The 27,889-nt window shown below is 38.0% G+C and overlaps 2 protein-coding genes across 2 annotated transcripts; one reads left to right on the top strand and one right to left on the bottom strand.

Moving 5' to 3' along the window:
• Nucleotides 1-623: 623 nt before the first annotated feature.
• On the bottom strand, nt 624-9,471 carry LOC130241381 (ras-related protein Rab-30-like). Its single transcript, XM_056473107.1, has 2 exons — nt 9,270-9,471; nt 624-1,115 (listed from the first exon to the last, which is right to left on the bottom strand). Exons 1-2 carry the CDS (start codon nt 9,469-9,471, stop codon nt 865-867), a joined length of 453 nt encoding a protein of 150 aa, XP_056329082.1. The 3' UTR covers nt 624-864.
• An 11,770-nt stretch (nt 9,472-21,241) lies between these two features.
• Nucleotides 21,242-23,626, top strand: LOC130241516 (uncharacterized). The gene is given in 2 exon segments (XM_056473347.1): nt 21,242-22,585; nt 22,588-23,626. Coding segments are annotated over 2 exon segments (1,779 nt in total). The 5' UTR covers nt 21,242-21,546; the 3' UTR covers nt 23,328-23,626.
• Nucleotides 23,627-27,889: the final 4,263 nt, after the last annotated feature.

The following is a 27,889-nucleotide window of genomic DNA, read 5'->3' as shown; positions in this document are numbered from 1 at the left end:
AAACCAGTTTGGATCAAGTCGAGGGTTAGTAAATGATAACAGAAATAAATGGTTAGGGTAAAACACCCGTTAATGGTGCAGCCAAACGTAAAACAAAAACTGTTTCATCATTCATTTACCCTCATATTGTTCCAAACCTGAAAGCATCATATGGCTTCAAAAGAATAAAGTAATATAGCTTGCCCATAAGATTCAGATACATGTTTTTTTTCTCCAGATAACGGCACAATTTGCCAGAGGTAAGATGTCGTGAGGATTTGTAAACAACAAATAGGCATCAGGACACAAGGTTTAATTATTTAACTTTTTGTAATGTGTCACCAATCCCATGTCTGCAATGCTTCACGATGTCAACATAAAAGCATGTTTATTTTTTCCCTGTCATCCACAGGAAAATGAGGTGCCATTAAATAATTTTGCTGTTCCTGATTCAGTATATGTTGGAAATAATATGAATTTGGAACAAAATGAGAGTAAATAAATTACACATTTTTTGATGAACCAATCTATCAGGTGGGTGAAATTGCTGATGAAGATCTGCATTCAAAACTTTGTTGTTGTTTTTCAAATCTCTAAAATGACATCCCAACTGTTGCATTGTTCAGGAGTGTAAAAATCTCATTGTCTGACCTACCAGCAAGCACTACTGTATAACAACAAGGCCATGGTCAAAAGCATAGGAGCTTCAGATGCCAACTTTAAAAGCAGCATTACGATTTTTTTTAAAATACTCAGGGATTTAAGAAGAATAAAGTAGACCTTAGTGTAGACTGTAGTGTGCAACTACGCAGTGGCCACCAACAATACAACCACTTTGTATGCAATCCATGTTGTCTCTTCAGCCAGACAGCGTGGCCAAGTTTACTAGTTCATGCTGCAGCAGCCCAAATAATTGATGTTTTTCCCTTCTCCGGGCATGGGAGTGGAGTCGTTGTTGTCCAACGTGTTTTGCTTGGCGTCACGGATTAGTTCGCAGGCCAGATCTAGAAAGAGCTTCTCCACGTTGTCTGATTCCTTGGCAGAGGTCTCCAGATAAAGCATGCTCTGAGCTTCTGCAAACTCCTCTGCTCGCTGACGAAGGACTTCTCGCTTATCAGCCAAGTCTATCTTATTCCCTGCAAACAACACCAATGAACAAGACTGAAATGCTCTTGTGAAAAGGAAGTATATAAAAATCTGTTGTTGAAAGCTAGAAGGTTGAACATAAGCCAGTGACTTATTTCAGTTTTTAACAAGTGAGCTGTTTGCTTATTCAGCATCTAGATTATTCGTGTCAACTCAACCAGAGGTTCCTGGCTCAAATTTTAGGTTTAAATTATTTTCATTCTGGTGAAAAAAAAAATACATGAATAAAAAAATCTCAATATTTAATGTCATGGATGTTTATTTATATAGTAATATACAGATTTAAGAAGGAGGTAATAATAGAAAATTTCAGCTGCGATTAGAGTCAAATTACAGGGGGGGTAAAATTGGCTAGCAAATGTGCCAGCATCATTTTGTTTTTACACAACAATGGTAGAAAGCTGTTAAATATTAGCCAAAGATAACACAAGTAAACACATCATGCAGTTTTTTAAATTAAATGTTTTTATTGTTAAAGGAAAAAAAAATACAAACTACACAGCCCTGTGCTGAAAAAATGTGTTTGACCCCTAAACCTAATAACTAGTTGGGTCACCCTTAGCAGTAACAACTGTAATCAAGCATATTCAGTAACTTACAGTAAGTATGTTACAGCCCTGTGGAGGAATTTTGGCCCACTCATCTTTGCAAAATTGTTTGCAGCAATTCACTGGACTCTGGTCGGGACACTGACTAGGCCATTTCAAAGTCTTCATTTTTTTTTTCTTCAGCCATTCAGAAGTGGATTTGTTGGTGTGCTTTGGAGCATTGTCCTGCTGCAGAAACTAAGTTTGCTTCAGCTTAAGGTCACTAACAGATGGTCAGACAATCTCCATGAGCATATGTTGGTACGCAGCAGAATCTGGTTCCATTTATCACAGCAATTTTTTCAGGTCCTGAAGCAGCAAAACAGTCCCAGACCATCACACTACCACCACCGCTGTTAGTATGATGTTCTTTTTCTGAAATGCAGTGTTTCTTTTATGCAACACATAACGGGACACACACCTTCCAAAAAGTTCAACTTTTTTCTCATCAGTCCATAAAGTATTTTCCCAAAGGTCTTGAATATCATCAAGATGTTTTAAACTGAGATGAACCTTTATGCTCTGCAGTGGTTTTCGTCTTGGAACTCTGCCAGACAAACCATTTTTTCCTGTCTCTTTCTTATGGTGGAGTCATTAACACTCCCCTTAACTGAAATAAGCGAGACCTGAACTTCATTGGATGTCTTTTGTGATCCCTTGGATGAGTTGTCGCTGTGCTCCTGAGGAAATTCTGATTCCACTTCTGGGAAGGTTCTCCACTGTTCCGATATGAAGTAGATATTCAGTTCAGAGACAAAATATTACGTAAGGTTATTTGATTTGTTGTGAAGTTTATTTACGCTTTCTTAAATGACGTTATACAAAATTTGCTGTACACACAAGCACACACTTTAAACTTTACACTGTTTTGAAAGAGTACTTGCATCAAATGTAGAGGATACAAGTTAATATGCACTGTTGTATGAATCTTTATTATCCTACTGTGCAAAATAAACCATAACTTATGTCCACAAACTGGAACACCTGTTTTGTGTTTGAAGCAAATTTATATAGGTTGTACTGAAACAACGCAGCAGTGGTGAATCCTGATAATGAAAAATTAAATAACAATTTTACTGTCTTTGCTTTATTACAAACATGCACTGTTCATTCATCTTAAGGTGCAGCTGATCACAGAGAGAGTTGGAACAGATCTTTTACTCTCGGTTGAAGTGCAATCCTTTTTCTGTGGACATGTTTATATGTGTATTAAAGAGAGTAAATACAATCCTGTCACAGCTGATACCAGTGCACATTTTCAAAACGAAAAACTTTATATTCAGAGAGACAAAATGAATTGTAAACTAGCTGTAAAATATGTGTACATCTTAGAAATGGTTAATCAACTTATTTGCCTTATTTAAACAATCATTTATTATTATTTAACATTTTTAATCTAGTAAGTATTCTAATTTAGAGATATTGTCTGTTTAATTGATTTTTTTTTTCATTTCTGTCATTTATTTCCAATTTGCTGTATTCTTATTAATTTTAATATAATATATTAGACATTTTATACATATTTAAAATGATTTGGGCCATACTGTACAACATAATGCCATTGCCCGAGGAGAGAGAGAGCGAGCAGTGGCTTTTACTGGTCAGTGGGTACATATACCTGTAGCTCCTGAATAGAATAAAGTAAAATAATTAGGGAATTCCTTTTATTATTTTTTTTTAAAAGCCTCTTTTAACTTAACCCTCTGGGGTCTAAGGGTGTTTTGGGGGACTGGAGCAGTTCTGATGTTCCCTGATATTTATACTTTTTTTCAGTTGCTTATATATAAGTGGCTAAGTCTAATACCACTGTAACAGCAAATACTGAGCTACAATAAAATGTTAGCTACAATTAGGTACAAAATTGTGTTTTGAAAAGAAACATTACATATATGGTAAGTGAACAACTTAAAATTTTGAAGTCACTGAAATAGCTCAGAAACACAGAATATTTGTTCACAAGAATTTTAAGAACTGGATCATGTAGCCTACAGTTTTTGTTTCAAAATGAGTTGTAAAAATCATCTTGTTAACTTGCTTACAGAAAACAATATATTGATTTAAATTTGTAAGATAACAATGCTCTATGGCTTATATGCAAGGAGATGTGAAATATTATTACTAATGCAGTGATTCACACCCTGAGAAAACAAAGACCCGCATAATGAGATGTATAATGGGGCATGTGACTGAGGGAAGACTGAGGGGAGGGGGGGGGGACAAAATAAGTTTAAAGGTTTCTGTTTTTAGTTTATTGATAATATACTTTTGAAATATTTAGAATATTTAGAAACTGTTTGCAACACTGTTGTAATTAACAACCACCTGAGACATGAATTAGTGCTAATGGGGCAAGTTTTTGTCAACAAAATAAATAATATTTAAACACGAAAACAATTACTTACATCAAAATAATATTTTAAACATTTTGGTTATATTTTTGCTCAAATAATCGCAAGTCTTAGGCCCATTTCAAACTTTTAACATTGCCTTTTCAACAGTTAAATAAACAAATTAATCTCGTGCTGTGTCAGCAATGAAAACAGCAACTTGTGGCAATTCAATTGTGGAAATTACCTTTTAATATATGAACAAATGCTGCAGCCAGTTCAAAGTGTTACTTTACTTTTTACGTTTAAGCTTACAAACAAGGACAGTACCTTAAAAATACAAATACCAAAATAAAATGAAATTGTTTAGAAGTAGAATCCAAAAGGATATTGAGATATGTCAATCCTTGATAAGCTACAAACAAATACACAAAAGATTTTACTAATACATATATCACGTAATGTATAGACTTGCAGATAGCATGTGTAAAAATGAATGAAAAATGCTGACATTTTTTTTAAAGTCATTTTTGTCCCCCTGTAATTTGCATTTTAGCTCTAAAAACTGTGGATCACCCAGTAAATAAACATCCCGATATTTACTATATCAGCTTGTTAATTATATAATTCTTTAGCCAACTAGAATTATAAAACCTAAAAGTTCATTTCCAGTCTGGTGAGTTGACAGAATGATGCAGCTCTGCAAATGTGAAACTAATGTTGATAGAAATATTTCTACCACTGTAGTTAGAGTATGATGTGATTCTTAATCAGAAAGTATACTTAACTTTGCTGATAACTGTTTTTTATACAAGTGACATTAAAAAGTCATGAATCTTAGTGTAGTGGATTATAGAATACAATAAAAAAAACAAATGTAAGATGGGCAATTATGTATCAGTTGGAGATTTGGCTATGCATTGACTGATATGAGCAAGGGCTTGCGCAGGGGTGGGTTTGTGTGAAAATCCAGTTATGACATTTTGATAAAATGCAATTATTTTGACAACATTATGACAGACAGACAGAAGACAGAAGATAGACAGATAGACAGATAGATAGTCCTCTCTTGTTGATATGATTATACACGTGACTACCTGAACATGTTAATACGCGCAGCTGTCAATTCGGTGGGCGGGGGGACCGCACTCCTACATCAAGTTGCGGTCGGTCTGAAAACCACTCCAATTGGTCCACCGTTTTTATGTTGTTAAATTGAAAAAACAGGACTGAGTGTGTTTATATCACCCCAATATGACGGTCTATACACTATACCTGCACATATGTCTGTCCAAACAGCTAGAAAAGTAGATTTTTCACCATAGGTGCCCTTTAAGCTCCTACAATAATATCCAACTGCAAGCACTAGTTTGCCTTCTTACATTGCAAATTGTTGCTGCAAAATATTTTTGAAAAACCGCAGTTACTGCTGAATTATATTGTAATGTTTTAGTACATTTATATTTGTTGTAGGCTCTAAAAGGGCTCTATTTTAATAATCTAGGTGCAAAGTCTAAAGTGCATGGTGCAAAAGTATAAGGGCGTGTCGGAATACACTTTTGCTTTTTAAGGACAGAAAAATACGCTGTGCGCCCCAGCACATGGTCTAACAGGGTTGTGCTTATTTCTTAATGTGTTGGGTGTGTTTTGAGCATGACGTGCATTAAACCAACTAGAGTTTCATCTCCAATTTCTTTTAAGACTTAGTTGCATTGCACCATGGTGCATTTCCTATTTACATGGTGGACTTTATAAGTAGAAAAACTGAATGCTTCACTAGCGAGAACAGTTAAACAGACCATCTGCATGAGGATAAAGAATGAGCCTCCTCCATTCAGCCTCTTTACTTTCCCTTTATTTTACTTTTACTCTTTACTTTAAAGGCACAAATGTGCTGTGTTGAAACAGTGTTGTACGCACTCCACTGAAAACATCCATTAGCCTACATATTTAATTTTAACAAAGATTTGTTTCAAAACTATTTCTAAACTCTGTTCTAATTTCCAGCAAATTAATAAATAAACAATAATAATAAAGTTGGGTCAAAAAATATCCAAACATACGTCCTATTCTGCTCCATATGGTGCATACATCTTCAAACCCAACAGATGAACAAATCAAACGTGTTTTGGTTTTGTCATAGAGGTATTGTTTTTTATTTATTTTACAGAAAATAATAATTTTTGGAACATTTTAATCCTTTATTTTTTTCATATGTAAAGATATTTGTGTATTGCTGTACATCCTGTGTGTACTAAGCAATGTGTAAGCGTTTGGACCTGCATAGGTGCATAACTAACGAGCTCTGCACTGGACTTTAGGCCAGCTTTTAAGCCTTGCTCACACTTTGTGATTTTTTTATAATCCTGAATGATTGTAGCATGTCAGACTGCACAAACATGGCTCCCATGTCACACTGTAAGATCTCAGCTGTCATAAAGTCAGACTGAACAACAATGAAGACGCCCCAAACACGAAAGAAAATGCCCCCTTGTATTTGACGTCATCAAACCGTGACACTTTCACTACCCCACAGTCTGAAATGATTTCTCACAGCAAACGTAAACAATCTGTTTTGACATTTACCCGCAGCCATTTGAATTGTCGCATGGATTGTGTCATCAAATTTAGAGCTCCTATTGGTTCTTGGATTGGTGTCTGAAATCTTCTCACACTGCCAGAACTTCATCGAATCAAAGATCACAGATTTTAGCCTAGGATTTGAGGAACCTTTCAGGATTTCCCAAACTTGTCTCCAATGGCAAAATCGTGGCTGAGATCTCACAGTGTGAGCAGGACTTTAGTCGGTCAAAGGCGAAGTCTGTTTCAGTTCCTCAAAATAGCAACCCATCAACTATGCGTCTTAACACACCTCCTTTTACACCGGCACACCCATGAGTCCACAAAGTGGTGCAAATAGATTTGCTGTTTAAACAACATGGCATAAAATGATAGCAACAAATCGTGCCATAAATGTCTTGCGCCATATTGCGCTAGATGTATGATACAGGGTTTCTGCAGATATCATAATGTCAAATTTAAGACTTTTTAAGACCATTAAGTATTAAATTTAAGACCTATATCACAATATCAAAACACGCGAGAGAAATGCTAAATCACAAAATTAATGGTAAAATACATTTATTTAAATTGAACTGTACTAAAGACAGGTTAGATGCACCATTAAACTATAGAAAAAAAAACATCTTATGACAAATTTATACTTTCGCCTGGCACTGCATTGCGGACCTCCGCTGACTATGCGCGCACCTCACGAAATAGACGAGGCTTTTATACTTGACACGTTCACCATTCTGATATTCTTTATTTTTAAACAAATTTTTTTTTTTTATAAATTTTTTCATAAAAATTTATAACCATTCAAGACTTCTAAAATGAAACTTTAACGCATCACTCGCTTTTGTTCATATCTCAGACAGTTCTACCTATTAAAGTTAAATATCAATGACAAGAGAAAATTACTTGCTCTACAATTATATATTTTTTATTTTGGCAAGAATAAAAGCAAAAAAACTTACCAAAAATACTGACTTTTTATTTTTATTTTGCCCACTCAACAATTCACACATTACTGTCTGGCTAGATTCTGTCCTCTACTTATAAGCCAACAAGTCAATAATGGTCCAACATTCCTGACCCTTATTACCAATAAAGCCTAGAAAACAGAGCATCAGTATACAAGAATTACAGTTAACAAGAATTATTTATATTATTTCTTAAATTTCCCATTTATTGCATTTTATTAACATCTTAATGAGTTCAATAACAGAAATATGATTGGCTATTGCATGTTGGTCTCATTTGTAGTTGTAATACCACAATTACATTTGGACTAGTGAAATAAAGAACTACAACACCACGAAAAATGAGCAACAACAACAATTAAAGAATTTAATTGAGCATTAGATGTAGCGTTACATGGACATCAGAAAAATAAGATTTGTGCAAAAATATTTAAGACCTAGAACAGCGAATTTAAGACTTTTTAGGGCCTAAAATTTGAGACTTTTTAAGACCCTGCGGAAACCCTGATGATAGGGCCCATAGTTATTATTATTATTAGTAGAATTTTATTACAGCTCATTTTTAAAATGCTAATGTGCAGAAGTGTCATTGAAAATTATTTTACCAATCTTATTTTTTATAGGCACTTCATATAATCTTATTCCTACTAATGTCACAGTGCATTTTCTCACACATTTTCATTACTCTAAATGTAATCTAAGTGTATCTTCCTAGATTTTCTTGGTTGCAGGGCTGGGAGATAAATCGTTTTTATCGATTAACTTGAGTGTGACATTTACATAGTTTTTTTTATTTGAATGAAATGGGTTTTCACCATAACACCTGACACTCGCGTCTGGGCTCCTGTAGTTTACCCTGCATTTGTCATAGAAACACACGAACAACATGGCAAAGTCAGCAAGCAGGGAAGAACTCGGAAAATTATGCACTATTTAAATTGAAAAAATAAAATAAAATAGACGCACACCCACCAAAAAAAAACAAAATAATTCAGGTCTCTCAGTCACACATTCAACGTCAGACGCATGCATTTGAACCTGCTCACCACACCTTGTATTTCTCATGGTAACAAGTAATGGAGAAGACAATTAAGGGAGAAGACGTGTATATGACTAACTGCTACCGATCTAATGCTGTAATCCAACAATGCTGTTTCTGAACATATGACATGACCCAGCCGCAAAGATGTTCATTACTGTAAATATGAACACAGACAAAACTCGCTCAGTGCACTAGACTGATCTATCAGATGCAGAGACCCCATGCACTGATAAAACACAAAATAAAAATGAATAAACCTCTGAATCCATGTTCACTGAAAAAAAAAAGGTCTTGGAAAAAAAAAGTCTTAAAAAAGGTCCTCTTTTTAACAATCATTTTGAGTTTACTTTAATTGTAGTTTACTTTCACTGTAATTGTATAAAGTGGCTTAATTTATATTACTATTATTATTATTAAAGTCATGTATGCAATTATAAATACAACTTGTTAAATTTGATTTAAATATCTTTATTTTCTGTCAAGTTGTTTGTTGGGTAGATCTTGCCTATCAGCAAGGCTGAGGTCAAGGACTAAAATGACTATCTTGGACTAAAAAGGTTGGTGACCACTGGTCTAATGTGAATCGCAGTTTATCAACAAACAGTTATGAAATTAATATTAAGACTGTTTGTTGAACACTCACCTACTAGGATTGTCACCACTTGGTTGTTGGCATACTGCTCAATCTCCCTCAGCCACTCAGGAAGGCACCGGAAGGAATCTTCGCAGGTGATGTCATAGGTGAGGATCAGGGCATTGGCACTGCGGTAGTAGCTCTGGGTTATAGAGCGAAACCTTTCCTGACCAGCTGTGTCCCAAATCTGGAGCTGTGGGAATGAGCCCATCCAATAATCAGTAAAATCTAGCAGACTACACAGACTACCAATATTAGTACAGCCCAATTAGCAGGAAGGTGACTAAAATATGGAAAACTGCCCAGGGGAGCCCACAGACAAAAAAAAGGAATAAAGGCAAACTTTAGTCAGCTTTCTGCTTAAAAAAATAATGTGATATACAGTCGAAAAAAAATTATTAGCCCTAATGTGATTTAACTTTTTCAAACTTTTCCTAGATGCTTTTTAGCAGAGACAAAAAATCTATTAAACTTATATAAAACAGGTTAACTAGGCAATTTAGGCAAGTTGTGTGTGTGTGTGTGTGTGTGTGTGTGTGTGCGTGCTGCGTGTGTGTGTAAAATGGCTAAGGTCAATAGATTGACCCTTTTCAATGCAGTGTATCCATACTTCTGCCTATACGGCACTACCCAAAATTTACCCAGTCACCTGAATATTTACTACTGATATGGTTAGATGACGACTACGGCTGTTTTCTGTTGTCTGCATACAAAGCTAGACATCAGTGCCCAGTTGCATGAAAACCCTTAAGCTAAGAAATCCTTTAGGTATAAGGTTAAGTGAATCTTCAGTAAAAAAAAAAAAAAACCCAACTTAAAGAACAATGACAAATTGACTGTCATTGAGTTCCCCCCTTAATTATCGAAGTAATTTCTAAGTAGCAACTCTTTCATTGATTCATTTTCTTTTCGGCTTAGTCTCTTTATTAATCTGGGGTCACCACAGCAGAATGAACTGCCAACTTATCCATATATTTTACGCAACGGATGCCCTTCCAGCTGCAACCAAGCACTGGGAAACATCCATACACACTCATTCACACACATACACTACAGACAATTTAGCTTACCCAATTCACCTATACCACATGTTTTTGGACTTGTGGGGGAAACCGCAGCACCCAGAGGAAACCCACGCCAACACAGGGAAACATGAAAACTCCACACAGAAATGCCACTGACCCAGCCAGGGCTCGAACCAGCGACCTTCTTGCTGTGAGACAATTGTGCTACCCACTGCCCCACCGTGCTGCCCCTAAGTAGCAACTACTCCCTTAAGTCAATTTTAAACTCAGATGCTATGGCTGAATTAGTTTTAATAGAAGAAGAGGACGTGCCAAGGCACATTTTCACCAAACCAATCCATTGGAGATGATGAATGATGTGCAGCTATTGAGGGAATAATACTTTGGCTGCAAATGTTCTGGTACCCTTCAGCTAACTAGTAAATGACTAATAAACTTAAACAATGGGGCTTTACAGGATTTTCAGCGGGAATGGCCTCACGAGACTTTTGAATGACTCCGCTACATGGTCATGTGCTCGCCTCTGGCACATCCTGCCAGATGTACAATTTCATAGAGACAAAGAGAAATAATGCATACGAATGAAAGACAAACTTTTAAATTGTCAAAACTAAGGCAGATGTATCTTTGAATAATATGCCATGGTTTTCCTCATATGCTATGTTTATTCCAACCAACCAGGTTAATTATGTTTTTTAACCCTTATTGCAGATTAAAATGATCTGTATGTGTCTGAAATGTATGATGTCTGGTATTGAACGAAAGCTAGTGACATTTGCAATAGATTGGTGTAAATGAAAAACTAGTAGCACAAACAGTATTCGTTGTGTAACCTTTGATGTGATATAGTCACAAAACTTACCACGAGAATTCTACATGCAGTCTGTTAATTATTAACCCTTTCTATGATGGTACGGGGCGTGGCCCCGCCCTTCATGGGAACTGCTCTTTGGAAGACAGTGCCATGGGGATGGACCAAACCAGGTCACTTAAAACACCCTGCAACAAAGAAACTTTGCTTTTTGCATTAGCTGGCTTGCACATGCTTTTGCTTTCTGCCCCCGTTCGCCTGCTCGGACACTGCGCCGCCACGCGATTGGGTCACCACGAACACTCCATGCAAACCTCTTAAGTTTCGGACCGCCGAAACCGCACGAACTTCCGCAAACCGACTCTCAGCAGTCCGTCACCTCGGTAACCCAGAACGACCCACTCACGAGCGAGGGAATCCCAAGGACGACACAGAAGCCACCAGCCAATCAGGAGCACTGTGTTTCCCCGAGGCCAGCCGGCGAGGGAAATTCGACTTCGGCAAAAAGGGCGCAAGTACCACAAAATAATGTTGTCTCTTGCTGATCTGGTGCAGATTGATCTTAAGCAGTTAAAAATAAGCCATATCTCTGCTTTTGTGGTTTCTCAGGTGTTATTCTAAGATCTTGTAAGTATTAGAATTAATTTGGGACGGTTGTTCAACTCATCTTACATCATCTGAACTGCCTCTGTGTGTATGTGTGAATGTGTGTGTGCGTTTGTTTGTTGTTTGCTTATTACGTAGTTAGTTTCATGTATCGTAGTGTAGCTCAATAAATCTTTGTTCTCAGTTTGTAAGAACTGTGTTCTTGTTTATGTGCTTCTAAGTCATTGCCTCGAGCTGTAGATCTTGTTACCTTACTAAAAGTTAACCCAATACTGTGTTATGTTATTATCGTTGGCCACGTAAATAATATTAACAAGATTGGTAAGATACGATGTCTTCTATTTGCAGGACAAATGGTAGATAAAGTGTGAATCTTTTAATCTGATTCAATCTGAATCAATGATTCGAATCTTCAAGATCCGGTTCATTGAAATGAGCTATTAAATCCCTGATTGATCTTAAAACGTAGGTTGATCCCCTACATAATAATGGTGGAGAATTTTTGGGCACAGCACGATCTGACTTTTAAGCACAAAAACTTTGTTTATCTTTTCTATTTTGTCCGGAAGAATAGATCAGAGACAGAGAAACAAAGTTGTTGTGTTGCTGTATGATTTATTGTGGTACCAGTGTGTTTAAACGCACGAATGCGCAACTCGAGTGCTTTTGAGAAAGCGAACTGCAGTAAATAGTTATTGTCCACGAGACAAAAGCTATAAGTCGCTGTAAAGCGCACGGATTGAGAAACAATAAGCGTGTTCCTTATTCTTTCTCCTATAAGGCCTTCACAGTTGATTTAAAGGTGCGTGTCCCAGCTTTAAAGACTAACTGTGCATTTCTCCCTGGGCAAATTAAGCACAGAGTAGCTAACTGTCTTTTGCCATTTAATTCACTAGCATCAGAGTTTAGTGAACTCAGAGCGCTGCGCTCCAGCGAGCCCGAGCGTATTCTCACGGGAGAACTTCTCTTGATCAAGTAACATGTGTGGTTTAATCCACAAGTGTCGTTGATTGTGCATAGTCTCGACACAGAGCGCTGGGATCCGCCGAGATCTTAATAGTGCTATATTCTGTTGAGCAATGTGAAATGTGCCACCATTTCACGTGACTCATGTAAGCTTGTGTGCATAACCGCATATTGGTTCGTTCTGTGTACGTCGTCATAGTAACAGCCTACCGAGAGTCATGGGAGACTTTTTCGAAATAACTTTCAAGTGCGCAGGCGCAGTCCCCCGCACGTGCATCGGCTGTAGACATTAGCACAAGGCTAAGCTAACTGAAGCTCACACTGTTGCATTGAAGTGTGTGGTATGGCTGTAGCATTGAAGGCTAGTGGTTAGCGCTCTTGTGGTCTTGAATGCAGTGTGTTAAGTTGAAGTGACAACCCAACTCACGCTAGCGAGAATTTTAATCTTGATTTCTCACTTTTTAGGCTATTTGCCTTATTTCTCAGTTTCTCCCCTTTCTTGGAAAAGTCTTTGACTAATGCGGATTTAAAACCTTACTGTACGCGATCTCATCGCTGGTTTAATCACATTTGTCAAATGTTTTTCCTGCTTAACCTGGCCTGTTTTATCAATCCAAATGCTCATAAGTTGTTGGTTTATTAGCAATGAATTATAGTTTATGACTATAACTTAATGCTTTTGATTGCTCAATCAGATTAATGCTTAATTAATGATTAATGATTTTCTTCTGAAACTTACTAACATTATAGGAACAACCATTTCCTATGACTGTTGATATTAGAAGTAAGTAGAAGTAAGAAGTAACAAGATTTATAAGTAGTGTTTACTGATTAATTTAATCATAACATTTATTGTTCCTGGGACTTTACAAACACAATCACTATTCTGAAATTTTAATTTCATTTAATAGTTCATTGATGATTGGCTGCCCTACCTCAATAACAGTTATTGATTAATTTAATTAAACATTTTTGATCTAATTTAATGACATCAGGAATACCCATTTGCTATCATCATTGATTTAGAAATTGATTTATTCTCATAACTATAGTTTGCAGGGATGCTTGCTGATTAATTAAATCATAATTGTGTTTATGATTTTAATGACAACCTCACTGAGTGTTAGTCTTAACCAACATTATTACTATTTGGAAATTTTAATTTCATTAATAGTTAATAGGTGTTTGGTTTGCCTTTTCTATAACAATTATTGATTAATTATAGCAGCTCTTAATCAAGGTTATTGATAAAATCTGATTTCTGAATCACGTAATGTCATTTCTAATTTGAATTACATTTACATTTAGTCATTTAGCAGACGCTTTTATCCAAAGCGACTTACAAATGAGGACAAGGAAGCAATTTACACAACTATAAGAACAGCAGTGAACAAGTGCTATAGACAAGTTTCAGGTGTGTAAAGTCTAAGAAGCAAAGCATTAGTAAAAAAATTTTATTATTTTTTTTAAAAAAGAGAGAGAGAGAGAGAGAGAGAGAGAGAGAGGAGAGGAGAAGTCCAAATCTCTCTTTATTACTTCACAACATTCAATTCATTATCATACAGAAGGCTTTTTACATTTTTAAAGTAAAACTTTATGAAAACAGACCTCTAATTCAACTCAACACAGCCCAAAAACAACATATGTTCTTCAACCATACATAATACATTTTAAAACACCAAATGATTATGAACTGTTCTCCATTATTGGTCTATTTGAAATAGTCAAAATGAATTTTCAATCTGGCTTTCACTGATCTGACAAAAACTGTACTCACATCACTGTCTAAAAAACCTTCTATCTTGTTTCTTCTACTTAAGTAGATTGCCATTTTGCTTGACCAAGTACAAAATTAAGCAACTGACATTTCACTCTCCATTTTTGACAATATTTAAAATCAAAAATGAACATTTGTTTTGAAAACTTTTCTCCAAACATTATAAACATCTTTTGCAATAACCGAAACAAAGCATTCAATCTGCCACAGTCGGAAAAACTATGAAAAAGGTTTCTCTCTGCTGACAGAAAGGACATTGATCATACATTAGGATTTATCATGGAAATAAAAGCATTAACAGCCAAACTACCATGCAGAATTCTCCATTGCAAGTCTCCTACCCTCTTTGTCAACGGTGGTTTATACAATGCTCGCCATTCAGGTTTGATCTCATTTCCAACCCTTAAATGAGCTCTCCAAGGAGTGTCAACCTTACCATTTAGTCTATTTTTGTTTAACACTTTTATACACAGGTTATACATAGCTTTTCCTTTAATGTTTTTCAAATCATTTGTGACAGAGAATTCAGATTCCAAAAATTGACCAGTGCATTCTTTAAATTCAGGAAGTAGTAACATATTAGGAAAAGATGCATCAAGGTTTGACAGACATTGTCCATTACAGTACTCATTCAAAAAAGAAAGTTCAGTTTCTGCAAGTTTGTTTTTTCCAAATAGCAAGTAATTGCTCAATGATCCGAACCGATTTTACTCCCACATGAACTGCCAGATTTTGAGGATTAGAAAGGTCTGGTCCGCATAGATCCACTACATGTCTGAGAGTGACAATTCCAGCCGAAATGAATGACTGCATAACAGAAGGTCCTTTAATGTCCTCTACGTTGAAACGTGTTCCATACACAACAGGTTCTTTTAAGAGCCATAATAACGACTCTCCTGTTGTTGTTCTTTGTTTACAAAACAGTCCCCACACAGTAAAGAGACCTTGATAAAACTTGGGAAGATTTTTCAGCTTATTAGGGCTTATGTTCATTAAAAACAACGAGTCTGCAAGTTCCAGTTTGCTTCCTTGGGACAATATAGTTCTGGCTAAGGGTCTCCAAACAAGATCTTTGGTCCAAACAGAACCTCTGTATAAATTGAAATCGAAAGGTAGCACCTCTACTGGCAAGATGGATAAGACCTTGGCCTCCTTCTTCTTTTGGCAAAAACAAAACGCTCTGTGGGACCCAATGCATTCGGTCCCAAAAAAAGTCCACTAGAATTGATTGTACTTTTGCAAGCATCTGTACTGGAGGGTCAATACACATTAATTGATGCCACAACATTGAAGACACCAAATTGTTGATAACAAGTGTTCGACCTCTAAAAGACATGTGTGGTAAAATCCACTTCCACTTTTTTAAGCGTCCTTCAACTTTCTCTAGAACATTTTCCCAATTTTTACACATTAAAGTCTCATCACCCAAATAGATTCCAAGATATTTAAAACCCTCCGTACTCCAGCTTAAACCACCAGGTAAAACAAGTTTCTTACTAATTTTTCACTAAAAGTTATAGCTTTACTCTTGTCCCAATTTACTTTAGCAGAAGATAACACACTAAAAACTTTAATATTTTTCACCAAAGTGTCAATGTCTCTTTGCTTGTTGACAAGAACAACAATGTCATCAGCATAAGCAGATAACTTAAAAACTGTTTCACAACCAGGAATATGTACACCTGAAAGAGAACTTCTCAAATTTTGTAAAAGAGGCTCTATTGCCAAAGAGTACAACATACCAGAAAGTGAACATCCTTGTCTTATACCCCTCTGAACTTTAAAAGGAGCGCTTAAACCACCGTTGATCTTCAATGTACTCTCAATGTCACTGTACAAGACTCGAATCATATTCATGAATGTAGAGCTAAAACCAAAAGCATCAAGCGTTTGCCACAAATATTGGTGCTCGACTCTATCAAAAGCTTTTTCTTGGTCTAAAGATATTAAAGCATTTTCACAACCTAATGATCTAGAAAGATCTACAAAGTCACGAATTAAGAAAATATTATCAGAAATTAATCTATTCGGAATGCAATAAGTCTGATCCACGTGAATAATAGACTCCATTACTTTCTTAGCCTAAAAGCCAACACCTTGGACAAGATTTTATAATCAGTACAGAGCAAAGCAACTGGTCTCCAGTTTTTAATTTCCTGTAAATCCCCTTTCTTGGGGAGAAGAGTGAGAATAGCTCTTCTGCAGCTCAAAGGTAACAGCCCTTTACTTAGACTGTCCCTGAGAACCAGCAGTAGATCCTCACTAAGCACCGGCCAAAAAGCCTTGTAAAATCAACAGGAAGTCCGTCAATACCCGGAGCCTTGCTTAATTCTAGGCTCTGCAATGCAGAATAGCTCCTCAGCAGAGATCTTTGCACTCAATTCCACTATAGATTCTTCAGGAACTCTAGGTAACTCTCTATAAAAAGATTCAGCCATTTCAGTGTTCTCCTGAAGTTCATTTTTAAAGAGTTTCTCATAAAAACCAACTGCACATTTTCGGATTTCTCCAGGTTCTTTCAACAGCTGCCCATTGCTATCCCGCAATGAATGTATCAGCCTTTTTTGACCATTCTTTCGTTCAAGACCAAAGAAAAAGTGAGATGGAGCATCCATTTTAACAATGTTCTGAAAACGTGACCGGACTAAAGCACCCCGAGTAGAAAAACCCAAAAAACTATCAACTTCTCTTTTTTTAGATTGTTAAAATGTTCTCTATCTTTAGTTTGGTTTGCCAATTGTTGAAATTGTTCAATTTCATTTTCCAAAGCTTTTATGGACTTAGTCATGTCTTTTGTGACATTCAGAGTATATTGCAAACATAACTGCTTTATTTTTCCTTTTCCTATATCCCACCACTGCTGTAATGAATTATATTCTGTTTTTGTTTTTGTATAACCACTCCAAAAATATTAAAAGCTTCAATAAAAACTTTATCAGAAAGTAAAGACACATTAAAGTGCCAATAAGCACTGTTACATTTTACTCTTTTAACAAAAAAGGAAACCTGAACAAGAGAATGATCAGATACACCAACTGGATGTATTGAACAACCCCTAAGAATGTTTGTTTGATAATTAAAACAATAAAATCTATCAAGTCTTGCTAGAGATAAACTATTATCCTTCGTGTGAGTCCAGGTATATTGACGTTGGGTGGAATGAAAAAATCTCCAGGTATCACATAAATCATTTGTTTCAATTAATTTTACAAGGTTTTTCATACTTGCTCCATGCGGTTCTGGATGATTTCTATCAAGAGCTGCATTTTCAGTGCAATTAAAATCACCACCCAGAAACATTAATTCATCTTCACTGCATTTACTTAATACTGTACTTAAAATATTCAAAAATATAATTCTTTCAGTGCATAAATTTGGACCATATATATTAATAAAATTAATCTTTACAATTTCAAAAACAGCTTGTATTTTTAACAACCGGCCTTTAACTATTTCTTCAGTACACATGAAATAGGTGAAAAACTTTAGAAAAGAGAATACCAACACCTCCACTGTTATTATTTTTATGACTAAGATACACTTGTCCATCCCATTCCTTTTTCCAATTTGTTTCAATCTCAACTGTACTATGTGTTTCTTGAACAAAAATAACATTTAAATTCTTCATTTTAATTAGATTAAATAAAGCAAATCTCTTAACATCTTCTCTGGCACCATTAATATTTAATGAGCCCAGCTTTACTTCACACATAATAAAAATAAAATTTCATTTAAACAAAACAACAAAATAAATGCAACAAAAAAGGAAAAAAACTTAACAAAAACACTTAGCCATCGCTTGCTATTTGGGCTTTGACTTTAGCCACCAACTTAATGAGACGGAATATCTCCTGATCAGTGAAAGTTTGAGTATGGCCTGTGTTTTTCATGAAAACCCTAACTGAGCCGAGGAACAGCTTCAAATCTGGAAAAACTCATCAACTTTAACAGACCTCATTCCCTTTGTTTTTTGCAAAAAGGTCTGAATTCTGTTAAAAGGGTAACCACCTTCTAGTTCCATTTGTGCACCTCCACAATCACTTTCACCTTCCTGTCTGCTTACGCTTTCCTGACACTGTGACAAACAAACCATTGATTGCATTTTTGAAACTTTTGTAATTTGCTGTTTTTGACTTATTTTCTGGGCTTTTTCTTTTATTTGACACTTTAGATAACTCATCATCCATCAATACATCATCCTCATCAAATAAAACTGACTCCGCTATTCTTGTCGCTGTAAGTTCAACATTTAGAAATTTATCAATCCTATGATGTACTTGCTGCTCACTTTGTTCCATTTCATCATCTTATCGATCAGAGTAATCTGCCTCTAAATTCTCTTGCAGTTTGCTCGAAGCACCAGCTGTATTATCAACTGTTGCGGCCGGTAATTCATCCGCATCATCCACTATAGCGGGGGACATTTCAGCCTCGTTAATTACTGTAGCATCCTGCAAATCATTTACATTATCCACTATAGCGGCTGACATTTCTCCCTCATCCGCTATCGCAACTGGCATTTCTCTTACATCCATTATAGCGGCCGGCATTTCTCTCACACCTATTACAGCGGCCGGCATTTCGGCCGCACGAGTTGTGCTCCTTCCATTAGGGCAAGAGCATATAACATGCCTCACTACCCCGCATCCAAAACACTTCATTACTTCCGTTGTGACATGTACGGTATAATCAAAGTCATCAACCTTGAACTTAAAAACTAAGTTCAACTCTTCATCGTTGTTTTTTAAAATCATTTGGACCTGCCTCCTGAACGATACTACATGTCAGTTGCAGATTAGGAAGGAAAGTGGAGACTAAACAGTTGCGTTTTTAGTCGTTTCTTGAAGACAGCAAGTGACTCTGCTGTTCTGATGTAGTTAGGGAGTTCATTCCACCAACTTGGCAGATTGAATGTGAGAGTTCGGGAAAGTGATTTCTTCCCTCTTCGGGATGGAACAACGAGCCGACGTTCATTCACAGAACGCAAGTTTCTGGAGGGCACATATATCTGCAGAAGTGAGAGCAGATACGAAGGAGCAAAGTCAGAGGTCGCTTTGTAAGCAAACATCAGAGCTTTGTATTTGATGCGGGCAGCAACTGGCAGCCAGTGCAAACGGGTGAGTAGCGGAGTGACATGTGCTCTTTTGGGTTCATCATAGACCACTCGTGCTGCTGCGTTCTGAAGCAGCTGAAGAGGTTTGATAGAACTAGCTGGTAGCCCGGCTAGCAGAGAGTTGCAATAGTCCAGTTTGGAAAGAACAAGAGCTTGAACAATGAGTTGAGCTGTATGTTCAGATAGGAAGGGTCGGACCTTTCTGATGTTATAGAGTGCGAATCTGCAAGATCGAGCAGTTCTAGAAATGTGGTCAGAGAAGTTCAGTTGGTCATCAATCGTTACTCCAAGGCTTTTTACCATTTTGGATGCAGTGATGGTTGCTCCATCCATCTGGATTGAAAAGTTATGGTGAAGAGTCGGGTTGGCAGAAACTTCAAGCATTTCCGTTTTCGTGAGGTTAAGCTGGAGATGATGATCTTTCATCCAGTGTGAAATGTCTGACAGGCAGGCTGAAATGCGAGCTGGAACCGAGGGATCATCAGGGTGAAAAGAGAGGTATAGCTGGGTGTCATCAGCATAGCAGTGGTAGGAAAAACCATGTTTCTGGATGACTTCCTAAAGATGCCGTGTAGATAGAGAAGAGAAGTGGCCCAAGAACAGAGCCCTGAGGTACCCCAGTGTTTAGATGCTGTAGGTTGAACACCTCTCCCCTCCACAACACCCTGAATGACCTGTCCGAGAGGTAAGAACTGAACCATTGAATAACAGTGCTGCCTGCGACGCCCAGTGACTCAAGCGTAGATAGCAGGATCTGGTGGTTTACAGTGTCAAAAGCAGCTGATAAATCCAGCAAGATGAGGACAGATGATTTAGAGTCTGCTTTAGCCAGTCTGAGATCCTCCACGACCGAGAGCAGGGCAGTCTCAGTTGAGTGGCCTTTCTTAAAGCCAGATTGCTTGTTGTCCATGAGGTTGTTTTGAGTAAGAAAATTAGTTTTAAATTAATTTGCAATTAAGTTTTTTCTTTTTTTTATTATTGTTATCCTTCAGGTATTAAATTACCTCACAGGACAGTGCTCCCCTGGTGTCTGGTTGATGCAATGGGACAGTTTAGCCTGTAAGTAGCTGCAACTGAACTCAAGTCATCACACATAACCTAGCATACCAGAGCAGTAGCCTCCAATTAGTTATCTTGATAACATTAAACCAACCCCTTTTGATGTATTGACTCAACAGTGCCACCACTTTGTCAACTTTGTAATTTGAAAACTCGCTTCACTTTCTATTCTTTCCTCTAACTGTCTTCTTCCGAGTTGACTACCGTTGCCCTTTTGAGATTGTACCTATGTGAATCATGAAAGCAGAGAACGTTAGAAACACTTAACAGATGTTTGTGAAACTTAAACATTTTATGTTAAAATTATCTGACTTTCTCTCTACCCTTTCTCGCCATAGGACGCTACCCAATCAAGGACGAAACGAGTCAACCAGAAGACAGGTGTTTTCAAATTCAATTTCAGATTCGCATCCAAAAGTGGTCTACTTGGTGTATGGTGTCAATCCTAATGCGTAAGAAACCAATACTGTCATTGTTATTGTACTTTCTTTCACAGCGAAGGAAATTTAATAACAGTCACAGTCCTAGTGTTTAGAGCTCCCCATTTCTAACTTCCAGCCGTGAAGCCTCCTTTCACATGCTTGACAAAAGCTAAAGGAATCGTTCTCTTAGGAACCTGGAAGCAGCCAATTATCACTCTACTCCTTATCAGTCTTGCTCTCTTCCTCTGTTCTCTAGCTGTCCTAACTGTGTGTGTTTACTGACTGTCCCCACAGAGACTACAAGTTAGATGCACGCCCCCCAGAGGATCACAGTCACAGAGAACAACACCCACCTGTTTATTCCACACTCAACAGTAGCTCATACCTGACATTACACCCTGACACTCTTTGTTTGCTATTTGTTTTTGTTTTGTTTTTGTTCTTTTCTCTCTCTCTCCCCCCTAGGTCTGTGTCAGTTTTAGGTCTTCCCCCTAACTGCTGCAAAACATGGCTCGCCCCAAAGACCCTGTTGGCCACTGGAAGGACCTAGAAGCATGGCTAAGTGTTGCAACGGACAGCCTCCTCCCTAAGGCCGCCGAAACGCTACAGCATCTGACACAGGACCAGCTGGATGAGAACCTAAACAGCCTTATGACGCAAGACCCAAGCAAAAGCTACAATCACAAAGACCTAGCCAAGATCACAGGTACTCTGAGTCACGTCCTCATTGCCACCCTCAAGCTGAGTGACAGGCATTCCACCCAGCTCCAGCACAAGCTGACACATATGCAATCCCACATCAACCAGCTAGAACTGGAGGCTCAGGAACGACCGGAACAGCCAGATGAGACTGATCAAGCTGCCAAAGAGGAGATCGATAAACTTCAAGAGACTCTAGCCGCCACCACCCAAGAAATGGAACAAGCCAAAGCCGACCATGCTGACGTTGCTAACAAGCTTGAGTATGTCGAACAGCGACTGGAAGAGGTAAATGCTGACTCTAAAGACAAGGACAGCAGAACCAAAGTCTTCGAAACTCACCTGAGTGAAGCTAGACATGAGATCAGACGACTAACGCAGCAGCTGGACTACATCAAAGAAAAGTCCAACAGCATTAAAGATGAACTCAAGCATGCACATGAACTGACACACAGTGAGAAAGCTGAGAGTTCACTGCCAAAACCCTCACCAGCTCCCTCTCTTCCAGCCTGCCATGTATCACCATGTGGCCTGGACCTTAGAGACCTTGACAAGCTAGTCAAGAACCTGGGCAAGTTCACGCCGAATTTGCCAGGCAGCCAAGATGTTCACGCCTATCTTCAAGACATTGACTTTCACTTGGAAATGAGACTCAATGTCACTGACAAAGATAGACTGTATTTGCTCCTAGCAACCTCCAGCCCTGAAGTACGCAGCTTCCTGGACCGTCAGTCTGCTCACACAAAGACTGACTACCTCCTGCTCCGAGAAGCCCTCATCAGAGAGTTTGATGACATCGAGTCTGAACAAGGACTTGTAGCTGCCCTGGAGACGAAACAAGGTTGCCATGGTCTTCTCAAGCCTACTATAGCAGACTCAGACGAGCCTACTTCGGCACCTTCAATGAACCTGAGATGGAAGAGGACCTGAACTTCAAAATTCTCTTCCTGAGAAACCTTCATCCTGGGGTAAGCCACCATCTTGGGGTTCTTACATGCCCCCACACGATGAACACTCAGCAATTACGAGATTTGGCACATAAAGCCTACGTCAAACAAAGGACGACTTCAGAAAAGACTGCCAAAATCCCTGCTGTTTATGACTTCAACACCCAAAGTCAAGATCTGGCCCTTGAGGGTGCCCAAGGCCCAGACAATGCTAAACTACCTCCCAGTGAGTGGAATGTGTCGTCTTACCATAGACAACGAGACAGTCATGCTGATACCAGACCTAAACAGTGGAACAGCAGCTTGAAAGGACTGTATGGACGACAACACTCACCTGAACGTCACCGGGAGAGACCGTGGAACAGGTCCACCTCATTTGCAAACCAAAGGGGGACAAGCTCGTGGGAATCCAGTGGTACCTCCAAGGTAAAGCAACACCACCTTGACACAACCAGCCCAAGAGGTCAACGAAAGAACTCACAAAGATTCCACGCTGATCGAGCTCCAACTGAACCTCCAGAAGGAAAAACATCACCATGTTTTGACCCTCAGGAACTGATGAAAATGATCCTGAAAGAGTTCATCCAACGAAGGGAAGAGGATCGGAAGTGGGAAAGGAAAGGAAAACCTGATTCTGCCTGACAAGCAACGACCTCACAAAACAGCACCTCTTCACCTCACTTACAGAGAAATGTAAAAGACTCAATAGACTGTACTTGAACACCAGAGTTAGACGCTAACTCAACACCTGATGCCTCAGGTCACCACTGCATCACACAAACACTTGTGGATGAAACCCTTCCAACTCCTAAGAGTGCCGTCTTGGTCGTTTGCCACTCCACTGAACTCAGAATCAATCCAAATCCTACCTGTGCCATGCCAACTCCAGTCCCTCAACTCCAAGTGACCAGAAAGGGGGAAGATCCAACCTGCTGACACAGACCCACTATTCTAACTCTTAATATAACGCTAACCTGTTTTTGTCATTTTAGGAAGTCACCTAGCCCTAGCTATGTTTCCTAAAACCCAACACATACACTCTCCCCTCCACTGCACTGCTAGGAACAATCTCTAGTAGAGAGGAGCTATTACACATATGTGACACTTGTTTGTTATGCTACCCTTACTCAATGTCCTTATGTCTCAGTGTTGTTTTCTTTTTCTCTCTCTATGTCTTTCAATTCATTTCTCTTGCCTCATCAGGGAACCCCCACAGATGATGTTTAAGTCCAGAGCTCAGAATTGGGATGGACTCCTTTCACCAAGCCTCACGGATCAATGCCCTAAAGGTGTGATCGCTGTATTGATAATTTAATGTTGTAGCACCTGTCTGACGACATGTCTTAGGCGAAAACTCAAAAGTTTTGTTAACCACATTTCTTCATTTTCAATCCAGAACCAAAAAGAGGATTGAAGGTAAAGAATTAAATTTATTGGTTTTGACTCTCGTCAAAACAGCATCGTAGGGTATATGTTCACTTTGACACTTGCCTTCTTCCTCCACGAGTGAGTAAAGGCCATCCAAAAGTTGTTCAAATGTGCACGCCCCACATCTTGCGCATACTTAGATGCGATAACGCTGACCAAAATTTGAATTCTTTACTGATTGAGATAATGCCTATACACCTTCATTGACCTTCAATACCTTGGTTAGTCCTAGAAGCCTGAATTCTGATCATACTAAACTATGCTCTTCTACACCTTAAGTGTTGCTAACCCGAGCATTCCAAAGTGCCTAAACCCCACAACAAGATTCAGTTAGTGATGATGTTGTTTGTGTCTTGTGTTTGCCTGTTCTCTCTGCTTCTGCCTGTTTGTTCCAGTGCCTGCCAATGTTCAACACCCGGGAACATCGCCAATCAAAGGGGGATGTAGTAACTCATGGCCCTGTCGCAGTGAACAGCACGAGTTAAATCTGAAACCTCAGAAACTAGGTGCCAAATTGTCTGTCATTTAACTGGCTTGAGGGCTTATACCATCACGATCACAGAGCACCATTGACTTGAATTGCAGATTCAATACTTTGGCTGCAGATGTTCTGGTATCCTTCAGCTAACTAGTAATGACTAATAAACTTAAACAATGGGGCTTTACAGGATTTTAAGCGGGAATGGCCTCACGAGACTTTGAATGACTCAGCTACATGGTCATGTGCTCGCCTCGGGCACATCCTGCCAGATATACAATTTCGTAGAGACAAAGAGAAAATAATGCATACGAATAAAGACAAACTTTTAAATTGTCAAAACTAAGGCAGATGTATCTTTGAATAATATGCCATGGTTTTCCTCATATGCTATGTTTATTCCAACCAACCAGGTTAATTATTGTGTTGTTTTAACCCTTATTGCAGATTAAAATGATCTGTATGTGTCTGAAATGTATGATGTCTGGTATTGAACAAAGCTAGTGACATTTGCAATACATTGGTGTAAATAAAAAAACTAGTAGCACAAACAGTATTTGTTGTGTAACCTTGATGTGATATAGTCACAAAACTTACCACGAGAATTCTACATGCAGTCTGTTAATTATTAACCCTTTCTATGATGGTACGGGGCGTGGCCCCGCCCTTCATGGCAACTGCTCTTTGGGAGACAGTGCCATGGGGATGGACCAAACCAGGTCACTTAAAACACCCTGCAACAAAGAAACTTTGCTTTTTGCATTAGCTGGCTTGCACATGCTTTTGCTTTCTGCCCTCGTTCGCCTGCTCGGACACTGCGCCGCCACGCGATTGGGTCACCACGAACACTCCATGCAAACCTCTTAAGTTTCGGGACCGCCGAAACCGCACGAACTTCCGCAAACCAACTCTCAGCAGTCCGTCACCTCGGTAACCCAGAACGACCCACTCACGAGCGAGGGAATCCCAAGGACGTCACAGAAGCCACCAGCCATCAGGAGCACTGTGTTTCCCCGAGGCCAGCCGGCGAGGGAAATTCGACTTCGGCAAAAAAGGGCGCAAGTACCAAAAAATAATGTTGTCTCTTGCTGATCTGGTGCAGATTGATCTAAGCAGTTAAAGATAAGCCATATCTCTGCTTTTGTGGTTTCTCAGGTGTTATTCTAAGATCTTGTAAGAAGTACTAGAATTAATTTGTTAGTTAAAAGGTAACCCAATACGGTGTTATGTTATTATTGTTGGCCACGTAAATAATATTAACAAGATTGGTAAGATACGATGTCTTCTATTTGCAGGACAAATGGTAGATAAAGTGTGAATCTTTTAATCTGATTCAGTCTGACTCAATTGAGTCGAATCAATGATTCGAATCTTCAAGATCTGGTTCATTGAAATGAGCTAATAAATCCCTGAATGATCTTAAAACGTAGGTTGATCCCCTACAGCCTGCTGCATCACATATGTCAATGTTTAACAAATTATATATATATATATATATATATATATATATATATATATATATATAATATATATATATATATATATATATATATTTATAAACACTTTCTGCCATCTGATATTAGGCATGGCTAAACATATTATGAGTATTAAAGTATTACAGAAAGTATTACAGTGTTTTGTAAATGTTTATTATTATCATTTGTTGAACCTCCCTATACAGATTGATAGAGTGTGTTGGAATAAAAGGTTTTATAATCTAGTTCCAAATTAGCAATAATAAATATATAACTGAAAAGTTATATCCTTTGGTTTTTTAATAAATCTCATTTCATTCAAAAACTACAGCAGGCCAAGTCTTGAAGACATTTAACTATTGTTTTTATGCACTTCCAGACTATGGGCAAAGTCTCAAATGGTTGATTAATGAAAACTTATACACGTGAATGGTTACTATTATGTTGATGAGTTCAGGGCTGAGAAACGGCATTTATCTTGCTGACTCCAGTACTTCATTTGCATGCTTTGTTTAGCCATCTCCACCTTTAGCCACTGCTCAATCCTAAAAAAATATAATGGACAGGACAACTCTGTCTTTCAGACTTGTGTTAGACTTGATAGACTCAATTTAGACTTTTAATCTAATCTTGTCACTGGAAGATTTCTTGGAGATGTTGTTTGATTGCAAATAACAATCACGTCCCAATAAAGAATTTCTCCTGGCTTGGGTTCTCATATTTCCAACAAGTGCTTCATTGTACGTCAGACTTAACAAGCAAATTATATGAGCCTTTTTCAAAAAAGGTGAAGTGTTCCTCTAAGTTGCCATTATTTGATCAAAAATTCTACAAAACCAGTAATAATATAAAAATGTATTACAATGTAAAAAGTGCTTTTCTATTTAATATATGATCAGACATAATTTATTTCTGTGATGCAAAGTTACCTTTTCAGCATCCTTTAGACTTCAGTGTCAGATGATCCTTTTTAAATGAAAATTTTAAATGGCTTTACTGTCACTTATTTTCAATTTAATTTTAATGTGTTCTTCTTAAAGTATTTAAAAAAATTGTATACATCTTGTTATCTTTTATGGTTGAATTTTAAGCAACAATTAAATGAAATTACAACATTAGCATGAAAAAAAATGGTATTAGTAATAAGTACTGTATAACCTTTATTGTGGTCTTTAAGAAAGCTTAATCAACAATTGAGGTAAAGGTTTTTTTTATCTTGTTTATGTAAAGCACTTTGAATTGCCACTGTGTATGAAATGTACTACATAAATAAACTTGCCTTGCCTAAGTTTTATATTCGCACATTCCGCACAATCAGCACTGGCGCCCACCAGGGGTGTTTTCTCTCCCCACTGCTCTTCTCCCTGTACACGAATGACTGCACTTCAAAAGATTCCTGTTAAACTCTTGAAGTTTGCAGATGACACCACACTTATCAGCCTCATTCAGGACGGTGAAGAGTGTGCTTACAGACAGGAGGTTAAGGAGTTGACTCCCCCCACTGAGCATCATGGACAGGAATGTGGCAGCAGTGGAGTCATTGAGGTTTCTGGGCACCACCATCTCTCAGGACCTGAAGTGGGACACTCACATTGACTCCATTGTCAAAAAAGCTCAATAGAGGCTGTATTTTCTTCGTCAGCTGAGGAGTTCAACCTCCCAAAGGAGCTGCTGAAACAGTTCTACACCTCCATCACTGAATCAGTCATCTGCACATCATAACTGTCTGGTTTAGCTCAGCTACTAAATACGATCTCCAAAGACTACGTCGAATAGTTCGGACTGCTGAGCGAATCACTGGCTCAACCTTTCCTACTCCCCAA

The sequence above is a fragment of the Danio aesculapii genome, chromosome 15, assembly GCF_903798145.1.
Source record: "Danio aesculapii chromosome 15, fDanAes4.1, whole genome shotgun sequence".
Classification (NCBI taxonomy): domain Eukaryota; kingdom Metazoa; phylum Chordata; class Actinopteri; order Cypriniformes; family Danionidae; genus Danio; species Danio aesculapii.
This window is presented reverse-complemented; position numbering and strand designations above follow the sequence as displayed.